Source organism: Teleopsis dalmanni, chromosome 1 (genome assembly GCF_002237135.1).
Source record: "Teleopsis dalmanni isolate 2A chromosome 1, ASM223713v2, whole genome shotgun sequence".
NCBI lineage: Eukaryota > Metazoa > Arthropoda > Insecta > Diptera > Diopsidae > Teleopsis > Teleopsis dalmanni.
In genome coordinates, this window is record NC_051846.1 from 49,784,634 (window position 1) to 49,797,252 (window position 12,619).

Sequence of the window (12,619 nt, forward strand, 5' to 3'; positions counted from 1 at the left end):
TTTAATTTGATTTAAATACATAAATATATATATAATGACACAATGGAATAAGACACAATAATACACGTAAAGCAATAAACATACTATACAATATCATATTAATAAATATAAGACCGTTATTAAATATCAACTTCGTTATGCAGCAAACAATATGTATAATATCAACTCAGAAAAATGTACTTAATTTATTTTGTATAACATAATTTTCTGTATCAATAATAAAGTGCTATATACAATTAAAAGTTTATTTTTACTTAATTTACCTTTCTATACTTGACTTTTAGGCTTTTAAATTTTGTTAAACAAAAAATAAATTTCACAAAATAACAATTATAATTTAAAGCAAAACATATATACAAAATATTTTTTATTGCACTTGCAATTTAACAATTGGTAACTACTTAAAATAACAAAAACGGCATCTTAATAATAAATAATAATAAATTCCATAATTATTAAATTTGGTATGTTGCCCAGAAATAATGTAAATTTTTTAAACTTACAGTTTAAAAGGAAATAATAATATATAACCTAATAACGTAATTATTAGTTGGTATATTTTTAAAGCGATACGTTTAATCACGATCGATAACTAGAACAAACGGCGCTGATTATTTTTAAGAGATATTGCAAAGCTTTTTCAAATCAGACTCAGTTTCATCAATATCCATATTTACGCCTCCATTTGGTAAGCTTTTTCCTTCGAAGTTTGGCAAATAAGGTTCATAATCAAGACCCTTTCGTTCATAAAATAGTAAATAGGCGGAACTAGGATCTATTGTCGGTTGATTTGTAATTTCCCGACATGAGCTATCATTATAACAATACCACGAACCATTTTGATTAGCTGCATAAGATACATAATGACCACCATTAAGCATACCTGAATGGGACTAAAAGAAAAGAAGTTAAGTTAATAACAAATATGGAAAACAAAAAATTTTGTTTTTTTTATACTTACAACAACAGCATAAAGTTTATATTTTGGATCGAATTTATCTATTGCCGTTTTAACCATATGTTGATGAAAATCTTCAAATTCACCGTCAACTATTGGTGTTTTAGTAAGACTTGTCGAAATAAGCCTTTTCCTTCTTTCTACACCAGAGCATTTATTCCGTAGTGTGTTGGTGTTCATTTCGGAATTATCAAATAAACCATCGTTATTAACAGAAAATTCCCTTATTTCATTCACATCTTCAGAGATAGTAACAACATTACTACAATTATCTAATTTAGTACGCTGATAATTGGTTTGATTTTTTATTTCCACCGCATTATCTAATGATATATTCACTTCAGCCTCATTACAAACATTATTTCCATTATTTGTATTATTTGTAGATTGTTGTTCCTTTCCATATTCATTCAGTATAGCATCTTCATTTGTCATTTCTAGTTCTTCAATAGTTTCATCGGGTTGCCTTAATTCTAGTAGTTCTTTATGTCGAAGTATAGTTTCCTGTGGTACCGATGCCAAATACGGTGTTGGATCAAAATCATCAAAGGGAAAATGTACAGATTTCTGAGATTTAACCCATTTACCATTTACACAGTTAAATCGCTTCAAATGCACAATCTATAACACAAAATAATTACAAAAACTTATCATAATTAAAAACAAACTTTATTCTTACTAGAATAGGCGGCAATTTCCAAATTTGTAATTTTTTGGTAGCCGGCTTTTTGCCTTTGCAGTGGCCACAATGGTACCATTGTTCCAGTTTCTCTTCCGAAGTAAATGCTCGTAGACAGTGATTCAAATCAACTGGTTCTATTTGTTCTTTTCGGCATATTGAAATCGTTTCATGTTCTGACCACAACTAAAATTTCAAAAACTAAAATTAGCATTTAAACATACTAAATAAAATTACATAATACAATTTATTTTCTATTATAACATGTTCTCATACCTAAATAATTGAAATATTGTTATTTATTATGTGTACATAAAAATTTATATCTACAAATTTTAAAAGATTATTACATACACGTTTTGATTAAGTCAGTTACCTAATAAACTTATATTTACACTTTTTAACTTACACGCTCTAAAGTACTTTGATAACGTAGATGTAAAGCCGTTGGATCCCAATCAATAGCTATAGTGTAATCGTCAATAGTCTTCAAAGATGAATTAGTGTTGTGAGATATTGAAGGTAAGTATTCAGGCTGATGCTTTCTAGTTTCTAGATTTGGTAAAGATGAATATTTAGATGTCATTTTGGGAGTTGATGAATTGCCTTTAAGAGATATACAAAATTTTAATTAAATATTAAATATTAGTTAATTATAAATATAAGAATACTTGTATTGGGACTGCCCGAAACAACGAAACCCTGTAGTAAGTAATCGTTATTGCATGGTATTTCACAGCCTCGACAGAAGTCAGACCAACCACATAAAGCGCAAGTCAAACCGTCCTTTTTAACAGCACGTAACGTAAATGGAAAATCGTAACCTAGGCTGTCATCACTAATAAATAAATAATATAGTCTACATTTACAATCTTTTAAAATAACATACACATATACATATAAAATATATAATTGTGATTACAGCAATTAAAATATAATACAATATATAAAAATTTATGTTTAAATTGATTTTACTTACCAATCAGCAGCATGATTTGCTTGATCCGTGGAAGCTGGCAAAGGACTTAATAACCGGCTTACTTGTAGCCACACTGCGCAATACAAATCCTTATGTGTACCGCCATTACTGTTTGGTATCAACAAAGGAACACCAAAAAGACTTGGACGCGTTTTGTGATACGATAAAAAGTAACTATCTTGTCGTGTTATTTTTCGATGGACTGCTACCAAATACTTTCCTACTTTATAGTGTTGCGATGGAACGCGCGAGAAGATTCCATTACAAATGCTTTCAGTTTGTATACAATTATTGCTTATTTGGCCTTGTATTATTTCGTTCTCATTCACACCAATGCTGCTGTTACCACTGTTATCTCTGAACGAACTTTCTTTATACGTTCGCCCAAAGTTTTTACTGTAATCCGTGCTTTCATTTGAAAATTCAGTTGAATTCAGTTTGCTAGTTGCATTATTCAATCGATTATCATTATCACACATGGATACCATAGGATCAATGGGTAACGTTTCAGTTGTGGAACTTTCCATTGAATTTTCACCGGAATGATGTGTTAATGAAGAGGAACATGTAACGCTTTCACCATGCAATAATTTTGCTGATGAGACGCTTTTCTGTGTCCCACTTACAAAAGTGTTTTCGGGACTACGACTTAGATCGGGTGTTTGCTATCATAAAAATGATTAGTTTGATTTCATTTTTTTTTTAACTTTTTACATTATTCTATAAAAAATGAAGACCTAATTAAAACTACTATAAATAAAAAAGTGTAATAAACTTTTCAACTAAATTATGTATAAAGTGTGCGTTACAGGAAATGTGTAAATCAAGTGGGCTTAAATATTAATAAATGTTTATATAAAAAAATAAGAAAATAATATAACTAGTTGGAATCACTAAGAAAGCTTTTAACTGCAATTATATTGAGATAACTAAATATGTTTTATTTAATAAATTACGGCTCACTACTGTTGTATAACGTGGACAGAAATACAACAATATATTTGATATTAATACAATAAAGTTATATATATCTTGTCTAATCAAGATATTTAAACGTAATTTAAAAGTAAGATAAAATTATTTTTTCCTCCTCCTTGGGTAATAAATTATTTTGTATTAAATTTTGTATTATTAGTAGCGAAAAACTTTTATTTGTTAGGTTTAGTTTCTTCTCACCAATTGAATGCAATTATAATGTTTTAATTTCGATTTTAAGCTATTTTATATTTACAATTGTTTTGTAAAAATTATTAACAGAGAAGGAGAAAACGTTTTTATGAAATAAAAGAACATCAGCAGAGCCATTAGTTATTATGGACATAATAAGAGTTAAAAGCATACTCTTGATTTAAAAATTGTATGTACAAATGTTTAGAAGACAATCAAAAAGTGGTATCTGTATTGTTGACTGTTTTTATCAATATATTATCTGTTCGACTCAATTCATTATATTTTTATATAAATAAAAAAAATTATAGTGAAATTATCACTCAAGTATTAAAAGTGTGCAGAATATTATAATTTTCCATAGTCAGTCAAGTTCTTTCTTTAATGCGTTAAGCAGTTCCTTTCCTGTACCATAAAAAATTAGGTTTAAGCTTTAAATAATATTAGTCTGTTTCAGCTCACATATAAATCATTTGCAGCTAAAACATTTTGATACAAGATTTTCTTGTAAATGTAAAAATAAATTTAAAAATAAAAAAGCATAATTACAAAATTAGCGCTACTTTATCTAAATTAGTATTGAGGTGTTAAGTTAATTTTTTTATTGTAAAACGTTACAAATTAAACTAAAAAAATTTTTATTTCTTTACAATTTCCAAAACCAGAAAGGTACTTCTTCTTAACATAATTGTATTTAATATTGACTGTTATTTGCATTATGCATTTATGCCTTACATTTTTGGCCACACTTTAAAATTACAAAAATTTAACCTCCTTATACTTCGTTCAATATTTTTTGTGGGGGTATCGCTTTCGCATCACCCACTATTACTTGCTTGAACCCTATGCATAGAACTTTACATATTAAATACATTAATGTTTATAAAGCCATACCTTGAAGCATAATAAATTCTGGGGCATGCACATAGTGTTTCCAAAGCACCTCCTTACCTTCGTTGATACTTGTTCGTCATCTTCGTCATCTTCATCATCATCTAATTGACACGTAGCACCGTTGGCACCGTCTTCAAAACTCATATGCGTTTTATACTGTGAGGCAAAATTGCTTGTAGGTTGAGTTTGATTTATATTGTTAAATGAAGTATTAAGTGAACTCAAGGAATCTTGACCACTTATAAGAGCTAGAAAATAAAATATATAACATTATTTAATTATATAGTAATGTAAAATTAAATATAACTAACCAGAACTTCGTTGTATATCCTTAAGTCCTTTTTCAATACTTATACCCAATGTAGAACTTGAACGTGATCTATAGTTACACTCTTCCGGTAACTGATACACATACAGTTCTTTTGCGGTAGCTGGTTTTATTTTTTGATCATCAGCAAGTATTTGTCTTATTTGTGAATTCCAAATTTCACAAACAAGCATATAGTTAGGATTTAAATAACTCAAAGTGGCAAGTTTTCGTTTCAGTTCTATATATTTTGATTCGGAATTTAAACGCAAACCATATTTGATAGGCACAGATCCGTCTAATAATATTACTATAAATAAAACAAAGAAGTAGTTTGATTGAATTAAAAATGTTAATTAGTTGTTATACCAAGTACTTCAAAGTAGATAAAATTTTCTACTGGTAAGGGTAAACTCAATAAACTAAATGGATCAAAACGCACTGATTCCTTTCCACAACCCAAACAGCTTACTTTTGATTTAAGCTGTCCATAGAATAAATCAATAATAATAGATTGATTACGTGCATGGTGTTGAGCCCATGCTTCCGCCGCAACAATTTTGTCTGAGCGTCCATTTGAATCCTTTAATTCACTATATGTTTTATCCATTACACGATTTAAGTCTTCATGCAATGCATCCAGGAACCATTCAAGCAACTCTTGAGAATCATGTTGACCACCACCAGCAAACTGGGATGCATGCTTGGTAACACATATACGAAGCTTAAGTGGTGCCACTGAACGTGTAGTTGCTGTCCATACTTCTTTTAACAATTCGCCATATCGTGTGGCTAACTGTCCACGTGTGCCTAGTTTATTTTCTCTGTTTATTTCAAACATATGCATATCCCGATGAAAATACTGCGCTAATGGCTGTGTATTAAATAATACTTGTAACGCTGCATTCATAAAGCATGTATTACCCAAGTTATGCAATCCTGTAGCACCAGGTGCATGTACAGACATAATAGACGTACGCGTTAATCGACGATCATTTACAGTACTATTTTGATTAAGTGTCAATGATCCTAGTTCCTCCGGCCAAGTTAAATCTTTATTACGTATTTCGAGCAATATTTGATCGTTATCTTTGATAACCAATTCTTTGAGTGTCATATTATCTTCTTCAAGTAGTATTGCGCTATTTTCCAATGAACCTGCAGGAATGTGCCATAATCGTACATCGTCCGGTCTTAGTCTCAATTGTACGCATAAGAATTCGCCGATTTGCCTTATAGTCGCTAGACGACTAAAGGCAGCAGTGTACGCCAAATAACGTTTTGGTGGCTGCAAAACGTTAGATGCTGAAATTGCAGCATAACCTCCGCCAGAAGCCATCACACCATAACCACCTACATAATTATCTACAATTTAATATTAAAAATATATTTCAAGTAAACTTTTACAAACCTGAAACTGCTCCCCAACTATTGACTGTTGCATTATTAGGCATACTCTGATGCAATAGTATGCGTAAATTTAAAGGGTATAATTCTAATTCCACGCTTGTTGAATTTGGTGGTTGAATCACCTATCGAAATACCAAAAAATTTGTTATCATAACTTGCTTTATTAATATACAAGTTGCAATATATACTTGTCTTGGTAGAGGCAAATTATGTCCATACCAACGATTTAATGCTTTCCATAAAGATTTGGGAACCAATTCAAAGTCATGATTTTGTACTAGGGGAGTATCACGTTTTAGATGACCACCCTCACCAGTTAATGTTCGCACATTTTTATATGGGTTTGGTGTTATAAGATTAGTGTTATCGATTGGTCCTGGCCTTCGCCCATATTGTCCTGTAGATACACCACTGCTAACTGAGCCTAGGTAAATAGATCTCAAAAAATAAATACGAAAATAGACATGTTTTAATAATCCTTACCAATGCTGCAATTATCTATTATAGTTACGGCATCACCTGATATATCTAAATAGTTTGAATTAAAACTTTCATCACATATAAGGGCTTCATCTACTACCCCAACATTAGAGTTACGTTGACTTATCGTTTTCTTGCAATAATCGCATGGTGTAGATGTGTTTTGCGAATATTGCATCCATGACATCCACCATTCTCTAGATACTAAATACCAAAATTGCCCCACAGAATATTGCCGTTTTTCTTCTCTTTTTAACCACCCGCGCACTGTTTAAAATAGTAAAAATTATATTTATTTATTTATTTATAATTAATATGCATACAATAGCAATAGTATGCATATTATAGAGTTATAGCAATAGGGTTTTAAACTACATTAAAAATAATATATTTATTCAGTTATAATGTTATTAGAAGCAATACAAAATATAAAGTGCTTGTTATTTATCATAATATTAATATATAGTTTTAGTTAAATACCAATATCATATTCCATATGTCTGCATTGAGGCCAGAGTCCAAAAACAATATGACATACTTCAAAAATAAGATCTAAGAAAGGCTGTACAAGTTTTGAATTACTCTCTACACTCCACATCATAAAGTCTTCAGCTGTCAATAAGATATTATCCTACGAAAAAATGTGTTTTATATAAATTACTCATTTCTAAAATAATATTAAATAGTTAATAAATACTTTATTTGATACACATGGTTCCAATTTAGTTTTGACTTCTTCACTTTTTCTTGTTTTAAAACTTAGTAAATCACTAATAACATCCTGCTTTTTTAAGTCTTTATAAATATTAGAATTACGATTTTCTTTTGCAACGAAAATAAGTACATTAATCATTTGTATAGTTTCCTCATGATTTAATGAGCCATCCTGGTCTATATCGAAGATCTTATAACAGACTATGTAATAGTAGAATAAAATAGAAGTAAATTCTTAAAAAATTATTTTATTTACTAACATCTCGTTCTTTCAACTGTTGGTCCTCTACATGCTGCACTTACGCCACAACAAAGTTCTTTAAAATCAATGTGACCATCTCGATTTTCGTCAAAAGCATTAAACAGACCTATTAAGGCATTTTTTGGGATTGGTGGGCTTAATAGTGGAGCTAATAATTGCAAATCAAGTTGTCCATTAGGTGAGTCATTCTTTAATTGCCAAAATTCTTTTTCCAAATCGCTTATATCCTATATATTATGAAATTAAATGTATTAAAAATATGTAAAATTAATAGCCAATATTTGTTTCTTACTTTTTCTTCCAAATGTGTCACGCCGGCCAAACTTTGATAAAAAGTCGGCGTTTCTAGTTCTGACGTTAAATTAATGCATCTATCTGATGATAAAAGCCATTTCGATAATATTGTTGAACTTTTATGTTGCAATATCCAGTCGTGATATTGGTCGAAATTTATGCGATCATTTTGGGCAAATAATGAAACACTTTCAAATGGATGAAGATTGACATTTTTTATATATTCTGATTTTATAATATAAGTGCCAGCATCATTACAGTATAAATTCCATAGAAATCTAAAAGACAAATGTTTAATACTTCTGTGCTTTTAATAATGTTCATATTATTTAAAATTTACCTAACTTTTTCATCTTCGGTACCGCGGGTAAGTAATACAAGTCCACATAGCAGATCTTTAAATGATATACCTTTAGCAGAACCACCGCATGCACTATATAATAAATCGGTTATATTAGGAGGCACACCTTCGCAAAGCACATCTTGTTGAAAGGAATTGCGACTTAAATATAAACGGCCAACTCCAGCCGACTTTTTGAATGCATCTTTCAAACGTCGAAGCTCTGATTCCGTAACTAGTTTTTTTTTAAAGAAAATTGAAAAAAAATAAATTTTATAATTGTGTATTAAATAAATTTTATGTACTGCTTTCAGAAAAATCTTCAACGTCATTTGCTACTGAAATTTAGTGCGCTTTACATCAGTTACGATGTAAATCACTACATACCATTCATGCAATCAGTCAATGCTCAATTTGGGTCAAAGTTTAGCTAACGGAGCAAAGCAAGCAGCAAAGAAAAACATGAGAACATTTACAAAAGCAACACTACAAGCAGTGGCAAATCCTACCCTAACATCGAATGTGCTAGTTAACAGCACTAAAAGCGAACAAAACTAGTATTGAAGTTGTACACAGTAACGATTTTATAAAAACATCACTAAAGCGAACGGAATTAACCAAGTGTTAGCGAATACAAGAAAATTTTCCATTAAGCTTAAAAATTTCTGTACGATGTTCTTCTATAAACATGTATAATGTTAAAACGGAAAATTAATTTTCCAGAAAATGTCTGTATGTTTATATAAATATTTTCAAAATTTAAAATAAATCATAAATATTCTATCCAAAACAACAGCAAAGGCTATATGTCTAATTTAAAATTGTCTACTTATTAGTACGTTATTTTTTCAAAAGACTACCTATTTTATCTATTTACCTCTTAACAAAATTTACAAAGATTTATATATAACATTAATATTTATTTAATATTTTAACCCTTAATGTAGTATTTGAGAATAATTCTTAAGCTTTATTTGACTTTATTTTAAGTAGTATTTACATTCAATATTGTTTTATATAGAATATGCAACAGTCCAACTCATTATTATTATTATAAGAACTTTTTCTTGAAAACAGAAGTGTGGTATAGTTTACATTTGTCTGTTTTGCAACTGTGACGTCATTAAATATTTTAGACCTTTTAAGACATAGAAAATCATTATTATGATTTTAAAATAGTTAAATTAGTTTTTTAATGGTGTAGTTGAACGAAAATATGATTAATCTTACAACAATCGATTATTGTCGAATTACTTATACCTCATAGTAAACTATTCCTCTTTTTCATCTTTTAGTATCGACGGATTTGTTGTAAATATTTAAGCGTACTATCAGTCCTTACCTCTTTTTACAGCATCATCGAAACTAATTAGTTGTTTAGATTCCTTAGCTCCCATGGTTTTTCAAAAGGATTAAAGTGTATAAATGCGCAGTGATAAAACTGCGATTTTGTCACTTTTGCGTATTTTGTATTCGTTGTCTGCCTCTAAATCACTATCAGATTAAGTCTAATCTGTTGTTCTTTATTATAAAATCATTATAAAACAAATTTTTTTTTTTTTGGAAATTGTAGCCTTCAGTTTAAATTTATATTTTCTATAAAATTGTCACAATTTCATTGCGCTGTCAATAAATATCTGAAGTATTCCAGCACACAACAATGTGAAAAATCCTATGACTGACGGTCATTGCACAAAAAATAATAATAATAATAAAGAAATAGTGTTGAAAAGCAAAAAGTTTAGAAGAGAAATGTTACAAAACTTTGTAATAAAAGCTCGTACGTTAGAGTACTGTTATACCAAGAAAATAACTATATATTGTTTTCTGTATATCATACATTTCATTTTTGTTTACATTTTCTTGTATTTAGATATGAATAGTTCATTCATTTTTAATTGAAATAAACATAATGCTAATAATTTTGAAAATATACATAAGTATCATCTCTGGTTTCTCTAATCAGCTGATAAAAGCTAAAAATTATTTAAAGAATTTCAAATTATATATATCCTGTAGTAAAAATTAATTTTTAATAGTTTAAATAAATTTGTACAAAATCATGAAATTTGTATTGTGCTATCATTATAAAGTAATTAATTAACATTTGCTTGTTATAATTTGACAGATTAAAAAAATAATTACTTCCAATTGTATATGTATTTTAAAAATCAAAAACGGTATTATAAATATATTTGAAAAATCCTGCAATAATATTTTAGCGATTTTCTTAAAAGCAGAAGTCTTAACAAAAATAATTTTAAAGTTAAGCCTTTTTGAAATTGCTATTGTGGGGTAGACATCACAATGTAAAAGCTGTTTTACTCATTTCATATTCATTTCTATATATTTTTATTGAAATTTTATACAAATATGCATTATTCTGCATTTGTTCTGTGCCCTATGCACAAGTCATATAAATTAAATAATAAAATAATGGATAAATAACACAATTAAATATACTGAAACCGTTTTATTATTAGGTATATTAGTATAAGTGTATTGTTTTTCATTTTAGTCCGAGTTCGAGTAAATTTCGAGTATGGTACATTAGATAAAAATTAGATAAAATAGGTGTTACCATTGTGAAAATTTTATAAGATGTTTTATAAATAAATTTGAAAACTTTTAACCAAAAATAATAAATAACTGTTATAATATAAACAATATTATAATATATTAACATCTTTGAATTTGCCGTTTTTATCGTCAAATTTGTGACAATAAAGATTGAAAGAAAATTTTCAAATATTGTAACCCAATTGAGCCAAATTGAACTTTGTAAATATGGTATTAAAATCTGAAGATATTAAGAATGGAAGTAATTTTTACGAGATATATGTATATTTATTACCCAATGTACACATGTTTTTCTCTTTGTGGATAGTACGTACATATTAATATACATATTAAAGAACTAAAACCACACTATCGTTGAATGAAAAAAATTTATAATTATACTTAATTGCAAAATTATACAAAATTATGTTAAATTTTTGTTAGTAACTTATTATTAATAGCGTATCATAAATATGATACACAAATTAATATAGCACATAATAAAAAAAATTTATTGTAAAAATAACATTTTTTACGATATGAACAGTAATAAACGCATTGTAATTGCTTTTGCAATGGAATTTTAACACTACATTTGTGAACAATCAAATTTAGAGTTGTATTTGAGTTTTGCATTTTTCATACCCATTGGATATAATTCAATAAGATCTAGACATGGTTGAGATCTAGTTGGTTTTTGTCTGACGTATTCCTTTTTGTCTGTTTTAACAAGACAGTGATTTAATTGATTTTTATCTACTCTAATTAAACTAGTTATATAATTTACTATTTATAATTTAAAACAAACAAAATTATATGTTTTGTTTGTTTTAACAAATTAAAATAATAAATATAAAATAAGTTAAGAAAAATTAACAATTCAATTGATTTCATTAAGTCAACTTTCTTTAGTTTGTATATTAGGCCTGTACCACAAGCTACTCGTAGTAATTTTAAGTAACTCTGTATATTCACTAGTGCATTCCGCAAGTAAATTATCGAGTAAATGGAAGCACTTGAGAGAGCGTAATATCCTTGTCGAAATTTGAAAATGCTACACAGACTTTACTTATATATTTTATTTCAAGTAAAATTTGTGTGATGTGTGAATCAGCTGTTTTGGTTTGAATTAAAATTTTTGTATTGTTTATTTGCGCGACACTGATGTTCTCACCAAATTTTACATAAACCTATTCCATGAAAATCTATGTAAAGAGCGTAATTTGGAACTTTATTTGTATTATACTCTTAGTTTGTACTTTACTTGTGTTTTATTTGAGTTTTACTACGACTAACTCATGGAACAGACCTAATATAAGTACTCACTATTATTTCACAAAGTTTAATGCATTCCCATTACATTAGAAAAAAAACAAAATTCAAATAAATTCGTATGTAAAAAACCCATCAATTTTTATATACGAAATTATATGTAATATAATTTTATACTTCTTATAATATTCTAATTATATGCTTATACGAATATTTGAATTGTATATATTACTAACTACAATAACTTTAAATTTTTCATAACCAAATACAACCATGTGAAAATATTCATTTCATAGTTCAGAGT

The 12,619-nt window shown here is 28.3% G+C and overlaps 1 protein-coding gene across 3 annotated transcripts; it reads right to left on the bottom strand.

Annotated features, from left to right (window-relative positions):
• Positions 1-16: 16 nt before the first annotated feature.
• Positions 17-10,162, bottom strand: LOC119665377 (ubiquitin carboxyl-terminal hydrolase 32). 3 transcript variants are annotated; one of them, XM_038074735.1, is made up of 18 exons: positions 9,827-10,162; positions 8,485-8,719; positions 8,143-8,422; positions 7,849-8,077; positions 7,572-7,789; positions 7,355-7,505; positions 6,878-7,141; positions 6,583-6,818; positions 6,396-6,516; positions 5,354-6,337; positions 4,989-5,294; positions 4,678-4,925; positions 2,617-3,281; positions 2,309-2,475; positions 2,047-2,243; positions 1,638-1,823; positions 962-1,579; positions 17-893 (listed from the first exon to the last, which is right to left on the bottom strand). In XM_038074735.1, the coding sequence occupies exons 1-18, from the start codon at positions 9,879-9,881 to the stop codon at positions 618-620; spliced, it is 5,436 nt and encodes a 1,811-aa protein (XP_037930663.1). In that variant the 5' UTR covers positions 9,882-10,162; the 3' UTR covers positions 17-617. The 3 variants fall into 3 exon arrangements, with proteins under 3 accessions (XP_037930663.1, XP_037930709.1, XP_037930625.1); XM_038074781.1 differs by having other exon boundaries at positions 4,735-4,925; positions 5,354-6,349; XM_038074697.1 differs by having other exon boundaries at positions 5,354-6,349.
• Between the last annotated feature and the right edge of the window lie 2,457 nt (positions 10,163-12,619).